Source organism: Numenius arquata, chromosome 6, assembly GCF_964106895.1.
Source record: "Numenius arquata chromosome 6, bNumArq3.hap1.1, whole genome shotgun sequence".
Taxonomy (NCBI): domain Eukaryota; kingdom Metazoa; phylum Chordata; class Aves; order Charadriiformes; family Scolopacidae; genus Numenius; species Numenius arquata.
The window spans coordinates 34,170,648-34,189,577 of NC_133581.1; the positions used below are offsets into that span (position 1 = coordinate 34,170,648).

At 43.0% G+C, this 18,930-nt stretch overlaps 1 protein-coding gene across 1 annotated transcript in view; it reads right to left on the reverse strand.

Annotated features, from left to right (window-relative positions):
- Positions 1 to 6,351: 6,351 nt before the first annotated feature.
- ARID4A (AT-rich interaction domain 4A) overlaps positions 6,352 to 18,930 on the reverse strand; it is a 57,139-nt gene continuing 44,560 nt past the window's right edge. Inside the window, exons 20-24 of the mRNA XM_074148499.1 lie at positions 16,840 to 17,970; positions 16,539 to 16,643; positions 9,239 to 9,451; positions 8,868 to 9,014; positions 6,352 to 8,334 (exon numbers count right to left, since the gene is read on the reverse strand). Coding sequence (XP_074004600.1) covers positions 8,231 to 8,334; positions 8,868 to 9,014; positions 9,239 to 9,451; positions 16,539 to 16,643; positions 16,840 to 17,970 — 1,700 coding nt within the window. The 3' untranslated portion in view covers positions 6,352 to 8,230. The remainder of the gene's footprint in view (positions 8,335 to 8,867; positions 9,015 to 9,238; positions 9,452 to 16,538; positions 16,644 to 16,839; positions 17,971 to 18,930) is intronic.

An 18,930-nucleotide genomic window follows, 5' to 3' on the forward strand; every position in this document is an offset into this window, starting at 1 on the left:
TGACAGGACAAGGGGCAATGGTTTTAAGTTGGAGAAGGGGAGATTTAGATTGGATATTAGGAAAAAGTTCTTTACTCTGAGGGTGGTGGAACACTGGAACAGGTTGCCCAGGGAGGTGGTTGAGGCCCCTTCCCTTGAGATATTCAAGGTGAAGCTCGACGAGGCCCTGGGCAACCTCATCTAGTTGGGGGTGTCCCTGCTGACTGCGGGAAGGTCGGACTAGATGACCTTTGGAGGTCCCTTCCGGCCTGGACCAATCTATGAATCTATGAATCAAAACCTCCACGTAGTGTGGAGGGAAATACAGTCCCCGTAGTGCACATGAAGAATATGTTAGGGAAGACAGTCTGGGTTAGTCCTGCCTCAGGCAAAGGCAAACCCATCCGTGGGACTGCCTTTGCTCAAGGACCCGGGTGCACTTGGTGGGTGATGCGGAAGGATGGGGAAGTTCGATGTGTACCACACGGGGACCTGATTTTGGGTGAGAATATCCAATGAATGAAACTGTGTGATGATAATTGCTAAATGACCCTGCCACTGTACATCTCATTTCTGTAACTGCTATTGGTTGTACTATAGTAAGAGTCACCCAAACTAATGACAAATGGCCTCTCATGAAAAACCCAGTAAAGTGCAGCAGTGATCAGAACTGACCTCAGCAGCTGGCACCCAGCAACTTCATTGAGATCGACATCTTCAACCCATGGACCACGGACATGAGTTGCACCAGATACATCAGCTGCAAGCCCCAAAAATACAGCATGCGACAGTCCAGCCCCTCACACACCATCTTGCATGCCCTGAGGGACTGTTCTAACAGATGGAGCTCAAAGTCATGGATTAAATGAAAACGGACATTGTAGAGTGATGGCCCACAGACTAAGGACATTATACCTGTATGGATGGATATGTACATATATATATATGTCAGGGGAAACTGATAGCATTTAATTGGACACTCTAAGATCTGGGCATGGCATGGAATGGTATGGAATAAGGGGTGGATGATGTCCTGGGTCTGGCAGGGATAGGGTTAATTCTCCCCAGGCTCTAGCAGGGACCCAGGTATCCCATCCCATGGGAGCCATGCCCAGGGGTACCAGGAGCTGCCGGGGGAGGGGGCAGGAAGCCCCCCCCGGGGGAGTGGGCTGGGGCAGGCTGGGGCTCCCTGGTCCAGTTGGTGGTATCGTCATTGTGGTTGTTCTGTTAAAATGCCTTTGTCTTAACCCACGAGTTTTGCCTTTTTCTTCCTATTCTCCCCTTGAGGCCGTGGAGGGGGTTGGGTGGTCCTGTCCAAGAGTGCGGCTGCAGCTGATTCTTTGGTGCCATCTGAGGCCAAACCACGACAGACACCTAAACTTGCATCATGCTTGTACCTTGAGTTTCAAGAAGACAGCATTAAAAGAACTCTACATAAAATTACAATTCTGCTAAATATTCGATTTTTTTCAAATTATGTTTTACCTTAACACTCTTTAGTATTTTGGTGTGAGGTTCTCTCTGTGAACACAACAGAGAGCATTCAACATTTCAAGCTTTGGTCGTTCAGGACTGTAAAATGATGGTCAAGCCTGTTTTCCTAGGATTTCTCATATACAGAAATAGATATATGAAAGACCCTAAATCACTCTTAAAAAACCAAATGTCTAGTTATACAATGCTTGAACAGACCGTGGCTGGTTAAAAGTTTTTATGCGTAACTTAATCTCAGGAAAAGCCAGAGGACTGCTGAGAGCTTACTATGTAAATATTTAAGGTAGCATACTTGATGTATCACCATTTACTTATGTAACACAAAGGATAGCTTATCTAAATTTCAAATAATCAAAGTAGAAATCCAGTTGGTGACTATTTCTGTATTTTACAGATCCTGCTGTTACTAGGAGATAGAACTGGGGACCCTCCTCCCCTCTTCTGCCCAAGCACATGTTGAATTCCTGTGTGTGCTACTGCCCCAGGGACCCACCAGGAACTCTCTTTTTGGGTTGTCGCCGAGAGGAGGGTTTCCAGCCTCCTACCTCAGCAGTAGGAAAGGAGCGTTGGCCACCTCTCCTGCCATGCTCTTCCAGTGGGGCTGGCTTAGATCTCTGGGAGAAAGTGCCTCTGTGCCCACAGAAGACATGCATCCCTCGGGGACAGCTGTGGGGCCTGAGAAGAGCTGTGGGACTTCAGGCCAGCCGCCTCTCCGGGGCCTACCGGCTCTTCCAGCCCTTTGCGGGGACCCAGTCCACTGGCCCCCCTGCTGAGAGCCTCTTCCCCTTGGTTGGGAGCACAGCAGCTTGGCCACCTCCCAGCGCCATGGCAGCAGGAACAGCGGGTTCTGCCCGCCTCGGGGCAGCGCGGCCCTTGAAACACTGCTCTGGCCGGGACCGTGGTAGCAGAGGGGCTGAGGGGTGGGCCAAGGCCATGCTCAGTAGCTCACCCCTCATGGGTGGGGATTGGCGGTGTCGACCTGAGCCAGGGTAGTGTCCTGCAGCCAGTGTGTGTGGAGGAAGACACCCACAGGTTTCTTACAGGTTTTAATTGCCTTCAGGATGTCTCAGAAAGGAAAGTGCAGTGCTGTGGCTGGCAGCAGGCGACAAAGGTGACAGAGTGTGGCCATGGCAGGAGAGGTTCCACTTGGCTGTGGGGGCTAGTGGTGGGAAGGCAGTAGAGCTGGAGCAACTACAATGACAGGGAAAGAGGAAAAAGAATGAAGAGTGTAGAAAACAACAATTCTTAGAGACCTAACCGAACACAGGAAACTGGGGACTTCCCTGTAAAAAGCAGTGTTCCATGGTGAAGCTGCCGGGATGGCAGACAGTAGTCACTGACATGGCAGGAAGCAGAATGTAAGCAGAAGGAATGGAAGGGCTGAAGGGTTTCTCGTGGTTTTTTTTCTTTCTTTTTAAATAGCTTTAAATCTTACCCCTTCCTAAGGAAAGTAATTTGCAGGAAATGAATGAGCATCAAGAGATATGGTTTTAAGCTGCACATACACGTAAAGTGGCTTGAAAAATTAAAAAACCAACCTTGTGCAACATAACATAGTATTTCATACAAATTCCACATTTTACCCCTCCTTACATAACTGGCATAGCTGGCAGGGTCATGGCAAATTAGTACCCGGATGAGGGATTGGATAAGGAGTAGCATAGAAATAGCTGAAGACACTGACAGGGCTGAAATGGAAATGTTTCTCTGAAGAGCAGGGACAGAGACACTGCCAGTAACGCCCAGCTGTGTCCCTCACCAAGGCTCAGAGTGGGAGTAAAGGCAACCGTGCCACTGATAAGCAACCTGCAGGTTTCCACAGCTGCAATGGAGCTCTAGTGCTGATTGTCAGCAAGCAATGAAACAGAGAGAAAATAAGCATCACAATGTCTCTGGTGTTTTTTTATAATGAGTGAGCTGTACTAGTGAATTAAAGCCAAGTATCATAAACCAGACACCTTTTTTACCTTTGAAAACTATTGGTATAGGATAAGCAACAGCATAAGGGTAATAACTGATACAAATGGCAGGTAGTTGCAGACCTGAAGCAGAACCAACCAGCACCGCCCTGCTCCGGAACAGAAGCTAGGATTTCTCTGAAAATGGGAAGAAGCAGGAACAGCAACATAAATAGAGCTTAGATAATTCAAAACAAAGAGGAAGCCAGGAAAGTCCTATTCTTAGAAAGGGTGAGAAACAGTCTGCTTTCACAATTAATATTGCCTTATCTTTTCAGTTTTCTTTAAATGACAACGCACGATTTATCATTGGGCCATGACTAGTCACAAAATCCACCACTCAACTACATTAAAACAAGCACATATTCTGACTAATAACACTGTAACACAAAAAATCTGAATTTACATATTGCTCCAAAGCAATGGGTGAGACTAATAAATGCTTTTGGAATTTGGGGAACTCACAGATTTCCAAAGCAAACAGAAGCCTCCCAATAAATACCAGCTACTTAGTGGAGACTAATAAAGGCAAATAATTTTAAACTGTCCCAGAGACCTCTTAAAAAATCATCCTGTTTGGTGGAGGGCAATAGCTTGATAAATAGTGTGAGCTAATTATAAAATGTCTTTTTCCTAAGCCCTGGAATTATAGTGAGTCAGTGTCTGGCAACATCTCCATTGGTTCCACTGTTTTATTATGTTCCTTACATCTCCAGAGGTAGTCTTTACCCTGCACATTATAGAAAATAATAAAATCCCAACCACAGAGAAGTAAAAATAACCAGTATTTAAATAACCAGTATTAAAAATAACCCCCAAATGCAAGGGCCCAGTGAAGTAAAGAGCTCAACATACTTTTTGTTAACACACTCGTCTTTTGGTTTAGCTTGTAAATCTGTCTTCTGGCTCCTCTGTCAGATTTGTTTCAAGCAATCAACCCAAACATGCTCTTTTCTTAAAAAGCATTTCTTAGACTTACCACTGTAAAAGAATTCTAGTAAACGCTGCCCAGAAAACCCATTTGGCTGCCTCAGCTATCCAAGAATGAAAAGAAAAACATTTTAGAAGAATATTCATCTTTTTCATGTGAAATTCCATCTGATTGACAAACCTATCTGGAGAGAGAAGGCTCTTGAGAGAGTGGATAGTCTGACTGAGACACAGGAATTGACAATCCTAAGATTCAGATTCTCTTTCCAGCTGCCCATCAAAGCCATCCTGGGTAATTTTGGTAGCCATTACTATGTGGCTCCCTACAGATAAAATGAGCATATGTATCCATTTTAAAAATTTCTGCCTATGTTATTAGAATAACTGCATCTTTAAACAAAATTGGATTCAAGTGGAACTTGCGCAGAATACTGCAGTGAATCACCTTTTGTCTTCTATCGCTGTCTTTCAAATTAAAGCTCTTTGCTGCTCCCTGTGAAGGTCACACACATTTATACTTCATGAAGATACACACTTTTATTTGCCCTTGTTATGCTTTTCTTTCACTGATAATTACAACTGTAAATCTGTTTAACCTCTGTTGAAATAATGGCTTGTTACTATTGTTCCAACATCTTTGCTTCTCCTGGCTGATTAAGAGAAGGTTTCTCAAATACAACAATCTGCTGGAGGAGCCAGAAACAAGTAGAGATTTAACTGGGTATTGCCAGACTTACACATTAGAGAGAAAATAAAAACTCATTAGTATACATGGAAAGAAAATGAAAACAAACAAGTAGGGAAATGAACCTTTTCTTACCTTATGTCCTGGCATGCAAATGTTTCAAGTTTTTTTCCAACTTTCAGATATATGCTAATACAAAAATAATAAATCTGCCAGAAATCTGCCAGTTCTTTGTATCAATTGCAGAAGGTGGGGGGAAAGTCTCAATTCTCTTACAGCCCTTTTTAACAGTTCTAACATTGTTTGGCCCCATAATCTTAATTATATATATATATATATTTTTTTTTACCTCCAAACTAAGCTAGAAATAACATATGTCATTTTGAGAAAAACTGTAAAAGATTAGAAGGCAGGAAAAAAGCATGAAGACTGCCAAGAGGGGGCTTTATTTTTGCTTGCTCTTGCAAACATGATACCTAATTCAGTATAATCATAATTACTGTGTCCTCTACAGCATAAAATTCCATTCAAGACACTGGAAGACAATTTGGAATTTATTTTATGTCAACAAAGTAGAAATAAGGGGATTATACTAAAGTTAGAAAAAGACCTGTTAGGGTTTCTTGTTAATTTCACCTTTAGTACAGGATAGTCCCATATTATATAGTTAATCTTCTTTTCCCTACAGTATTTTTAAATGTCATAACAAACCTACTTTAAACATCTCCTGAATAATCTGGCTAGCTGATATGCTTCCTGCCAGAAAGATAAAACTAGGAAATCAGTAACATGCTAGAGGCTTTCCCAGTGGTTTGGCAGAAAGTCATCCACCTTTTCTTGCAGGTTTTCTGCCAGAACAGTGCTGTCAGTTGTTATTGCAGGAGCATGGGGGGCGTGGGGGTGTCTGTCTGATGAGTCCTAGTGCACGGTAAGCAGGTAGAAAGAGGAAGTAAGGAAGCAAGGTCTTTAGGAACCATCTGTTAGAATGGATTTCCATGTTTCATGGAACCGTATCTTCAGTCTTCCATGCACTATTTTAAACACTGCTAAGAGACAAGGAGAAGCAGTCAGCGTACAGTCTGTGAACATCTCTCCTGACGTACAGACAGTTAAGAGCTCATCCATCCTCTGTGCACGCGCAGTGTGTGTATATGCCTGTTTAAGACCTCACAGTTTGTAGTCGGAGGTTAGATATCTGCCTAAGATATAATTAATCCTATTATTTCACCAATTTTAATATTTACTTCTGCAAATATTAAACATGGAAGATAATCTGAGAAAATGTGACCCATGGTACTTCCTTTTAAATGAGTATTACTTTTTATTCATAGCTATTATAAGATTAACAGTAAAAGTTAGCTCTGAAAAAAGTTTTTACAACAATTTATGGAGATAAATTTTCCTATTTAGGTAAGTCCAGACATTTACAAGAACAATCACTTAAATAAAAATAGAATATAAAGCCTATGTTTAAAACATGGCCTTTATTAATGCTGTCTAGTGAGCTCTATATTTATCTTACATTGAAATAGCTCTGCTTTGCTTAAGAAAAGACAGAAAAAGTGCATTTACAAGAGTACTTTTTCTTTAATTTTCTGTGAAAATAGAAGGAATTGGAATCACAAGTTGACAAATGTAAAATGAAATTTCAAGAAACATCAATTGTAGTAATGCTATGCCATCACTAGTGTTTCTTTCTGACTTTCTGCTGTGTGAACCAGAATATCCTGATATACAGTCTAGAGCATCTATGTTATTACTATACAGCACATTAAACACAGAAAAGGGAGTTAAGAACCCCTTTCAATGTACAAACATGAATAAAAAAATTGATAAAAAAAATCACTTTTATACATAATGTATATGCAAACTGTTTTAAATACATGGTTTTGGAAGAGTTATTTACAAACTGTATCTGTCTGTGATACAATCCACAGACAAAGCATACACAGTTGCTTTACTTTATTGTTGCATCTCAACTTTGGGAGATAGAAATTCATTCGGCAGTACAGCAAACATAGGAACTTGTGACAAAATATCTTAAGGGCAACCCAATAAATTTTGTTCCTCAAAACAACGTAAGTACTAGGACTGCCAAAGTTTCCAAATAAAGTCATAGTTTAATCCAGATGCCCGCTTACAGATCTGTGTTGTTGAGGAGATGTAGACAGACCCATTTGAAATACAGGCATGGCTACTGGATAAAACCTCCTTAAGAGCCGTAACTGGTAAGTATGTTTTATCGAAAGAGTGAACTAACCTAGAGGGTTTTTTCCAATTTTATTAATATTTTAAAAATACATAAAAATACAACATCCAATGTCTGAATAAATATATTTAACAAGTTGCAAGATACCTTATTTTACACAAAAATTTCAGCTTTAGAAATCCTGTTAAATAACTTCATTGTTGTTATATATTTCATTTTTTGTCTTTTTGTAACAAAATAAAAACTCTGAAATTACATAGAAAAAAGACAAAATATTTTTGTCAAGGGATAAGATAGTCCACTGAAAACCTATTCACAATTCCACTGTAAACATTAATAAACAGTAAAATATTTGCATAATTGTGTGCTCAAAAATCCTATAAAAAGTGGAAGACTTATTACAACTGTAGTTTTCAGTCAACTACACTTCCTTTCACAAGTTATTTTGTCCCATTTACACCTTTAAAACTGGGCACATTGCTGAACACATACTTTGGCAGTTTTGTATCGCAAGTGCTTCCACAAAGAGGAACTACTCACCAAGAGTTACATATAAGCTTGGTGAAAGTGCAGCAGTTACTCAATTCTTTTTGATAATACTCTGATGTCTGCTTGGTTCACTTGCTTTTCTAAGATCTCCCTAGAACACCTGAATGCTTCACTGGACATAACTTTCCAAATTTGGTAAGTGCCCTTTCTCTGCATTAATAAAAAACAAAAACAAAAACAAAAACAAACACAATCACAACCATGTCACATTGTGCCTACAAACCTTCAGTTACCAATAAGCTTAATTTCTCTGAATGGTAAATTAAGCAAAAGAAGAGGGGAGGAGAGGAGAACAGGTACAGTCCAGTAGTGGAAGTGTGTACAGAAGATACTTGGCAATGCCAAACCAGTCGAGTGCTTTCTGTGGTTGAATTTCAGGATTTATGTCCATGGCAGCAAGTTGCTGGCAAGGCAGAGAAATGTGTATCACCTGCACTCTACAGCAAGCACATTTTGTGGAGGAGAAGATGATGATGGACTCATTCCAGTATCCGATGAAGCAGATGACATGGATGCTCCTGTATGTGACACTGAATATACAGAAGAATAGATGAGCATCAGATCATCAAAGCACATGTCAGAATGAAGGCTTCCTTGGTTACTAGGTTGTTTAAAAGACCACAAAGTGGCACAGTCACAGAAAACCAATACAGATTTTTTGTCAATTGCTTTCATTGCTACGTTCACATAAACTGGATGAGTAACTTTACCCCTTCTGCATCACAGACCAATCTTTTCAGATAAATCAGATGAGTCATTACGTTGATCAAAAACTCAGACCAAGCTTGCACTAGGAAGCCCAAGTCTCTAATACACAGTTATAAAACAGTGAATTCACTGAAAACAGCATAGTGAATACAACCTAATAAAACAACAGTTTTGTTAGGTTCAAGTTCTGAAAAGCCACAACTATTCTTTCTAAATATGTATACATACAAACACAATAAACAAACATTAACGCTTTTTTTTTTTTCAAAAATACTGCCAATTAAGTTGCTTTGAGCAATGTATTTTTAAGGAAATTAACTTCTCATGGGAAGCATAAAGCAAATCTGAAAGTTACCTTCTCTGTCTTTCTTTTTCAATCGTTTTCTTCTCCTGTCTATGGTTGCTACTTCTGACTTCAAGGACATGTAGTATTTTCGTATTTCCTGCAGTTTTTCTTGCAAGAAGGAGATCCTTTCAGTGCTGCTCATATTGTCTAGTTCATCTTAAAAGTGGGAAATAAGAAAAAATAGCTTCATCAAGGTGATTTTAAACAAATGAATGCAACTCTTAAGAGTATATAAGATGCAGCATAAACAATAACACAGTTCCATAACTGCGCCATAAAAGGCCTATACCTAATTTAGAATCACCAAATTTGCACATTTTACTACCAGAACAAATTTTCTTGTAAATTCCTTCTAACCAAGTCACTTAAAGAATTCTTACTGAGCTGAAAACTCCATTTGTATAGTCTAGGCGAAACATTCTGGTGGTGATGTTTCTCTCTGTGTTTATCCTTCTCTCCATCTTTGATGTGAGGTGAAATCACTCTTGCAGGTGATCGAGAAATCTTCTGTTTGGATGCATTCATGTGTTTTACAGGAGTACATTTACTTGAACTGTCCAGGACAGGAAGGTCTTCACTGTCACTACTTTGTCCTGCAGTAAGAGAAACGCATTTGGACTTTAAAAGAAAACAACACAAAACCAAACCAAACACCTCAACATTTTAAAAATTGTAGTTTATAGTCAGAAAAAAAAATTAAGAAAAAAATGCTCCTTCCTGCTCAGAAGATCCCAAAATGCGTACAAGGAAAAACTGTACCAGATTCAATGTCTAACCTTATCAGACACAACATGCACTGAATTCTCAAGTGTACTGACTGTTAATGCAGGAGAAGTCAAGTTTTTAACTAAGCTTTTAGTTAAAAAGCAATAGTTAAATTTTTTTTCACAGAAGCAATAAAGAAGCTTATTAAAATAAGAAAAGATATCTTATCAGTTCTCTAATAAAGCCACATATTTTGGGGTTCTAATATAAAGCAGACACTAAAGTCTCTTTCTTAAAGATTAATAAAATGAAAACTGAATTAATGCAGATGGGTAGCACATGATTCTGTACATTTACCAAATTGCTTTACATATCTAAAGGAACAGTTCTGAAACACGACTAAAAGTATAAAAGCTTTAACGTTACAGAAAATTTCAAGCTGATATATGCAAATATTTTAGACTCCCACAATAATTGCCAAGTTTTACACAGGCATGTTAAATATGGCTGAATATTGTATGTCAGATAATTAATATTTTAGTTTGGTATTTAAAAATTATAACAATATTGCCACAGGGCCTAAATGTATTGTCTCATTCAATACAACGATTACCAAAAATGAGCTACAGAAACAATAATCCATACGTCTATAGCAAGTTAAAAATTAGTAACATACTTGAGATAAAACCACACAAGATTGTTTTTTGCTGAACAGATCTTTTTTAGCATCAAACATTTTTTTTATACTTCATAAATGCACTTTTTCTCCAATGAGAAACACCAAATAAGACTCTGAAGGAGATGTTTCTATCCAGAACAAATTTCCCTCTCCCAAATTAATACACAACCAAATACATAAAAATCAGCCTAACAGTAAATATTTAGTTATTTCTAATATACAGAGTTAGTAAAAAGGTTTTCCTAACAAAGTAACTAAAAATAGCCAAGAGATTTCCCAGTAACACTACTACCATGCAGTTGGTTAAGTTCTCTCCAGTTAACAGCCAATAATCACCATGAATAATAATGAAAAACCCTGACAAGGAAGTCCCATCCAAAAGAAATAATGTGTAACAATGAGCACAGCAGGCTCTTATACATGCTTGGGTCATTCGCCCAGACAAACTCCTCTGGTGCTGACACATCCACAGCAGAGCCAGGCAATGGCAGTGAAAAGGGGCTTTTCCCGAGCTGTTCAGGGCGGAAGGGCGCACGAAGCTCAAGGGGGGAGCTCAACCATAGTCTCTGCCCGAAAGACACAGAAACTGTCTTCTGCGTTTGCCAGAGCAGAAGTAGCCATACAGACAAAGCTCCTGTGGGAGCGTGCAGCCACTCAGGTCTCTGGCTGCAGGGAGTGCTTTAACCTCTCCTCGCTAATGGATGGCAGTTGGGATGATCCCTGTGTGAGATGTGACCAAGTGGATGGTCTGGCAGCAGAACTAAAAGAGGAAGCAGAAAGGCTGCAGAGCATCAGGGAGTGCAAGAAAGAAATAGATTGGTGGAATCAGGCTCTAACCTCCCTGAGAGAAAAACGAAAAGAGCCATCAAAAAAAACCTCAAGCTGAAGAACTTGGTACCCTCCCCCTGCCAGACTGAAGGCAGTGGCCAAAAGGGGAACTGTGAATAGAGGCAAGTCTGTGCTGGGGGAGCAAGCAAACCCCCTCCCTGCCCACCTCCCCTAACCAGGTGCCTCTGCGCAATAGGCATGAGGCTCTCAAGGAGATCAGCCAGCCCATGGGTGACGTGGAAGATGGTTTGACTACATCAGAGAAGTTGCCAGGACCAGCAAGGCCTACCCTCCATTTAAAAACTGCCTCCACAAGGAAGAAGAGGTGGGTTATAGTTGTAGGTGACTCCCTTCTGAGGGGAACAGAGGGCCCAATATGCCAGGCAGACCCTCTTCTTAGGGAAGCCTGCTGCCTCCCTGGGGCCCAGGTCAGGGACATCACTAGGAAACTCCCCAGCCTGATTCAGCCCTCAGACTACTACCCACTGTTGCTCTTTCACATGGGTGGCGATGAGGTGGCAACACGTAGTCCAAGAGTAATCAAAAGAGACGTTGGGAAGGTTAATAAAGGGAATCTGGGGTGCAGGTTATCTTCTGTTCTCCCAGGTATAGGCAGGGACTCTGAAAGAAACAGACGTGTACAGTCTGTCAATACAGCTCCGTGGCTGGTGTCACCACCACCATTTTGGGTTTTTCAAGAATGGGATGACCTACACGGCACCAGGCTTGCTGGCGTCAGATGGGGTTCATCTTTCTCAAAGGGGGAAGAGAGTGTCAGCTCATGAGCTAGCAGGGCTCATTGATCAAGCTTTAAACTAAGCTTATTGGGGGAGGGGGATATTATCTGGCTAGCTCTTCACAAGCCAAGGGATGATTCTCCAAGGTCTGAGGGATAAGTCACTAGCAAGGCCCTCAACCTGTTGCTCTGAGATGTGCTGGGTACCCTGCAGCGCACTCAAAGTCTTACGGGGACAAGCCAGGGGCTCCTGAGGCGATAGGAACCAGGGAGTCACAGATAAAACACCTCAAAGGAGGCCACCTGAAGAGCAGCATGAAGGACATGCAGCTGCTCCAGCCAGTAGTCAGCTCCACCGGGTGCCCAGCTGAAGCACATAAACGAAAATACACATAAGCATGGAGAACAAACAAGAGGAGTTAAGAGACATGTGTACGCCTGCAGGGCTATGATCTTACTGGCATCACAGAGACATGGTGGGATGGCTCTTATGATTGGAGTGCTGGAATGGAGAGATAAAGACTCTACAGGAAGGACAGGCTGGGGAGACAAGGAGGGGATGTTGTCCTCTATGTCAATGGACAGCTGGAGTGCATGGAGCTCCACCTGGGGATGGATGAAGACCCAATGGAGAGCTTATGGGTCAAGACTAAAGGGAACACAGGAGCGGGTGATGTTACAGTAGGGGTCTGCTACAGACCACCTGACTAGGGTGACAGAGCAGATGAGGCCCTTTATAGACAGATAGGAGCAGCATCATGTTCACAGACACTGGTCCTCATGAGGGACTTCCACCACGCTGATATCTGTTGGAAGGACAACACAGCAGGGCACAAGAAATCCAGGAAGTTCTTGCAATGTGTCAATGACAATTTTCTTCTTCAAATGGTAGAGAAGCCAACGAGGAAAGGAGCCATGCTGGACCTCGTCCTTACCAACAAGGAAGCACTACTGGGGAATGTCAAGGTCAAGGGTAGCCTTGGCTGCAGTGATCACAAGATGGTAGAATTCAAGATCCTTAGGGCAGCAAGGAGGGTATGCAGCAAGCTCACTACCCTGAACTTCAGGAGAGCAGACTTTGGCCTCTTGAGGGACCTGCTTGGCAGGGTAACATGGGATAAAGCACTAGAGAGGAGAGGGGCCCAAGCAAGCTGGTTAGTATTCAAGGATCACCTCCTCCAGGCTCAGGAGCGGTGCATCCCAAGAAAGAAGAAGTCAGGCAAAAAAGCCAGGAGGCCTGCAATGGATAAACAAGGAACTCCTGGACAAGCTCAAAAGCAAAAAGAAGGCCTATAGAGGGCGGAAGCAAGGGTGGGTAGACCGGGAGGAATGCAGAGAAACTGTTCGAGTGGCCAGGAACCAGCTCACGCAAGCTAAAGCCCAGACAGAATTAAATCTGGCCAGGGATATCAAGGATAACAAAAAAAACTTCTACAAGTATGTCAGGGATAAAGGCAAGACTAGGGAAGATGTGGGCCCTCTCTGGAAGGAAATAGGAGACCTGGTCACCCAGGATCTAGAGGAGGCTGAGGTACTGAAGGACTTTTTCGCCTCGGTCTTCACCGGCAAGGGCTCTATCCACACTGCCCAAGTTGCAGAAAGCAAAAACGGGGGCTATGAGAATGAAGAACCGCCCACTGTAGGAAAAGATCAGGTTCGAGACCATCTAAGGAACCTGAAGGTGCATAAACCCATGGGACCTGATGAAATCCATCCACGGATACTGAGGGAGCTGGCGGACGAAGTTGCTAAGCCGCTTTCCATTATGTTTGAAAAGTCGTGGCAGTCTGGTGAAGTTCCTGCTGACTGGAACAGGGGAAACATAACCCCCATTTTCACTGAATTTTCACTGAATTTTTAGAGTTGGAAGGGACCATAAAGATCATCTAGTCCAACTCCCCTGCTGAAGCAGGATTGCCCAGAGCATGTTAGAGCATGTTACTCAGAACTGCATCCAGGCAGGTCTTGAAAATCTCCAGAGAAGGGGACTCCACAACCTCCCCGGGCAGCCTGTTCCAGGGCTCTGTCACCCTCACCGTGAAGAGGTTTTTTCTCGTATTTGAGTGGAACCTCCTATGTTCCAGCTTGTGCCCGTTGCCCCTCGTCCTCTCACTGGCAACCACTGAAAAGAGTTTGGCTCCATCTTCCTTCAACCCACCCTTTAGATACTTATAAGCATTGATAAGGTCTCCCCTCAGCCTTTTCTTCTCCAGACTAAAGAGTCCCAGCTCTCTCAGCCTTTCTTCATAAGGGAGATGCTCCAATCCTTGAATTATCTTTGTTGCCCTTCGCTGGACTCTTTCCAGTAGTTCCCTGTCCCTCTTGAATTGGGGGGCCCAGAACTGGATGCAGTATTCCAGTTGTGGCCTCACCAGTGCAGAGTAGAGGGGGAGAATGACTTCCCTCGACCTACTAGCCACACTCTTCCCTATGCAGCCCAGGATTCCGTTGGCCTCCCTGGCCACAAGAGCACACTGCTTGCTCATTGTCATTTTGCTGTCTACCAGGACCCCCAGATCTTTCTCTTCAGAACTTGTCTCCAGCAGGTCCACACCTAACCTGTATTGGTGCCTGACATTCTTCTTCCCCAGGTGCAGGACCCTACACTTTTCCCAGTTGAACCTCATGAGGTTCTTCCTTGCCCAGCTCTCCAGCCTGTCCAGGTCTCGCTGGATGGCAGCACGGCCCTCCGGGATGTCAGCCACCCCTCCCAGTTTGGTATCATCATCAAACTTGCTGAGGATACACTCGGTCCCCTCGTCCAGGTCACTGATGAATATGTTGAACGGCACTGGACCAAGTATTGACCCCTGGGGGACACCACTGGTTACAGGCCTCCAGCTTGAACCTGCTCCATTAATCATTACCCTTTGGGTCCTGTCACACAGCCAGTTATCCATCCACCTCGCTGTCCCCTCATCCAGCCCACACTTCCTTAGTTTCCCAATGAGGATGTTATGGGAGACAGTGTCAAAAGCCTTGCTGAAGTCAAGGTAGATGACATCTGCTGCCCTCCCCTCATCCAACTGACCAGTTATAGCACCATAGAAAGCTATCAGATTGGTCAAACACGATTTACCCTTGGTAAACCCATGTTGCCCACTTCCAATAACCTCCCGCTCTTGTTTGGAGATGACATCTAGAATGAGTCTCTCCATTACCTTCCCAGGGACGGAGGTGAGACTAACTGGTCTGTAGTTCCCAGGGTCCTCCTTCTTGCCCTTTTTGAAGACTGGAGTGATGTTGGCCTTCCTCCAGTCTTCAGGCACCTCTCCTGTTCTCCATGACAAATCTCTCCTTTCAAAAAAGGAAAAAGGAAGACCCGGAGAAGTCCAGGCCAGTCAGTCTCACCATTGTGCCTGGCAAGATCATGGAGCAGATCCTCCTGGAATCTCTGCTAAGGCACTTGGAAAATAAGGAGGTGATTGGTGACAGCTGACGTGGCTTCACCAAGGGGAAGTCATGCCTGAGAAAATTAGGTGGACATCTACGATGGAGCTACGGCATTGGGAGACGAGGGCAGAGCAACAGATGTCATCTAGCTGGACTTATATAAAGCGTTTGACACTGTCCTGCATGACATCCTGGCCTCAAAATTGGAAAGGTGTGAATTTGATGGATGGACCAGGATCAGGACAAGGATGGATGGTGGATCAGGAACTGGCTGGATGGCCGCACTCACAGGGTTGCGGTCAATGGCTCAATGTTCAAGCGGAAGCCAGTGTCGAGTGGTGTTCCTCAGCGGTCAGTACTGGGACCAGTGCTGTTTAACATCTTTGTCGGAGACATGGACAGTGCACCCTCAGCAAGTTTGCCGATGACACCAAGCTGTGTGGTCGACACACCGGGGGGAAGGGATGCCATCCAGAGGGACCTGGACAGGCATGAGAGGCGGGCCCATGTGAACCTCATGAAGTTCAACCAGGCCAAGTGCAAGGTCCTGCACCTGGGTCACAGCAATCCTGGGCACAAATACAGGTTGGGCAGAGAATTGACTGAGAGCAGCCCTGAGGAGAAGGACTTGGGAGTGCTCGTGGATAAGCTCAACATGAGCTGGCAGTGCACACTTGCAGCCCAGAAAGCCAACCGCACCCTGGGCTGCATCAAAAGAAGTGTGGCCAGCAGGTCGAGGGAGGTGATTCTACCCCTCTACTCTGCTCTCGTGAGACTCCACCTGGAGTACTGTGTCCAGCTCTGGAGTCCTCAGCACAGGAAGGACACGGACTGCTGAAACGGGTCCAGAGGAGGGCCACGAAAACGATCAGAGGTCTGGAGCACCTCTCCTGTGAGGACAGGCTGAGAGAGTTGGGGTTGTTCAGCCTGGAGAAGAGAAGGCTCCGGGGAGACCTTAGAGCAGCCTTCCAGTACCCTGAAGGGGGCTACAGAAAGGATGGGGAGGGACTCTTTATCAGAGAATGTAGTGATAGGAAAGGGGTAACGGTTTTAAACTGAAAGAGGGGAGATTTAGATTAGGTATTAGAAATAAATTCTTTACTGTGAGGGTGGTGAAGCACTGGAACAGGTTGCCCAGAGAAGCTGTGGATGCCCCTTCCCTGGAAGTGTTCAGGACCAGGCTGGATGGGGCTTTGAGCAACCTGCTCTAGGGGGAGGTGTCCCTGTTCCAGGGTTGGAACTCAATGATCTTTAAGGTCCCTTCCAACTCTAACCATTCTACGATTCTGTGTTCATAGGATAGCATAACCTTCACCCTCTCCCCCCACCAGGAATGTACCTGTTCCATTCTTTTCATTTTTGGCTGCAGCACTTGCTCGCTTTGGAGTACGCTTTTGTTTTTTTGCCATTGTTCCACTATTGCTATCGCTGGGCCTTTTTTGACCTAAATGAGAAGGGAAAAAAAGAAAACAAACAACCTCAAATATTTCTGCTACTAACAAGCTTTTTTTAATAAGCAACAAAGGGATTTAAAAGCAGAAGACAAAACAAATGAGCAAATTTTAGCAAAGTAACACGAGATTTAAGACGTCTTCAGAAATCATTACAGCAGAGAATGACTTTTCACAGGAAGTACTCACCTTTCTCTCCAGTCTCTCTCTCTTGCATGGCTATACTACAATTGCTTGATGTTGTACTGGCTTCAAATCCATTAGCAGACTCACTTTCACAGAGACCTTCTTGAGACTCTTCTGCCACACTATCGACTTCAATAGTCATGTCACTTTCACTCTTGATACTGCGCGATTCGTCCTGACTAAGAGTAAGAGGCGAGGCCACTGAAAAGCTTGACTGGACAGTAGTGGGTAAGGCAGACGGATTTGAATTTGAAGCATTAGGCTCTGGCTTTTCTGATATTGTGTCTTCACTACTGCTCTTCTCCTTTTCATCCAAGTCATCCAAGTCTACTTCATGGCAGAGCAAAGTTTCAGGACCAATCTGAGGCATTGCATCATCCTCATCTTTTAAGGGAACATTCTCATTTTCTTCAGGTGGACGTTCGAAGTTCTCATTCCTCAGCTCTTGACCATGCTGAACCGATTCTGCCACCAGGGATGGCATTTCCTCATTTTCAGTTCTGAGGGACTCTTCAGCATTCAGCCCTCTACATGCCTCCACTCCAGTACATTCATTGGTCCTCTCTTCAGATATTATATTTGGCACTTCCATTTCACTCTCGCGTCGATTTCTCTTCTCAGGTGATGCCTGTTCCAAAGTTTTCCTTTTCAAAAGCTTCTTGTCTTTTGTAGAAGGTTCTGTTTCACCTTCAGTAGTGCTGGAAATTTCTTTATGGTCCAATGAAGACATATCTAATCTTTCAGGTTCTGCAAGAGATTCATTTTCCGCCTCTTCTTGGTTTCCTGGTGAAATCTTTGCATTCTCCAAAGAGGGATCTTTTGTCTTGCTCCTTCTCCCTTTTACTTTAGGTGATTTTTCAGCCTCTCTTTTGATTTCTTCTATTTGTTCTGTTTTACTTCCGAAAATCTGAACAATTTGTTCACTTTCTTCAACTTCCAGTTTCAGTGTTTCTAATGGCTGTACTTGAGTCCTGTCATTTTCTTTCAATGCATGAGGAATCTTTGGGTTTTCTTCATCTAGCTTCTCATCATGTAGTTTTCCACTTTTTTCCAGTTCTAAAGTTTCTGGAGAAAATTCTTCATTCAAATTCTTTTCAGCTGATTCATCTGCTTCACTGTCAGATGAGCCAGAGTCTGCAAAAAAATTTTAAAAAAGAAGGAAACAGCACCCTAAATCATCAATTTCAGCACAATTTCTTTTCACAACCACACAAAACCTGTTTTTCAGTAATCCATGGTATTAACTTCAGTTTACAATAAACAATTTCAAGCTTAGAAATTCTGCTTTACTTAACACAGTTCTTTTTCTCAAAATGTTTATGAAACTACAATAGTAGTAGTATTTCTACTATTTCCCAAATAAGCCAATATAAACAAATTACAGTTTATAGCAGCAAAAATACTTTTAAAAATTCCGATAATCTACCTGGGGATAATGCCTCCCGCACCTGACATCATAGCCTCCTCCCCCCCATGCACTCCCAAACATTAAAAAAACCCCAACCCTTCCACACCACAATATGGACATTTCATTGCTAAACTACTGTACGAATCACACACCGCATACAGAGCAAGCGTTGTTACATTACCAGATTATTCAGGGACCTGTACTAAAAGAAGACAATGATTTCACTTCAGTTCTTGTTCACATAGGCTTAGAAATACCAAAAATATTGCTGTCATTCGTATATAATTAACAACTCTGCTGGATGATGTAGTACTGAGGTCGGGGACTTAATTACCAGAATAAAGACTATCACTACACCACTAGGTTGGGTCTGTTCAAGTCTAGGATTGAAAGGCTCTGGCTAAAGAATATGCAATGACTTCCAGTCATCCCCAAGCCAGAGCTCTTCTAAGAGTAAACTGTGCTCCTCAACAGTGTCAGCTCAACTACTTCCTCAGTAAAATGCACATGGAGAGAAAAAAAAAAAAAGTAGTAAAAAATATAAATCAAACCTCTTTTAAAAAAGGTACTAAAAAAACCCTCAAAAGCATACACAGGAGTTAGACCACTCTGTCTGATCCTCTATCAGAAACAAACAATCCTGAGCTACCTCTTGTCTGCCTGCGAGGTGTTGTGAAAATCAAAAT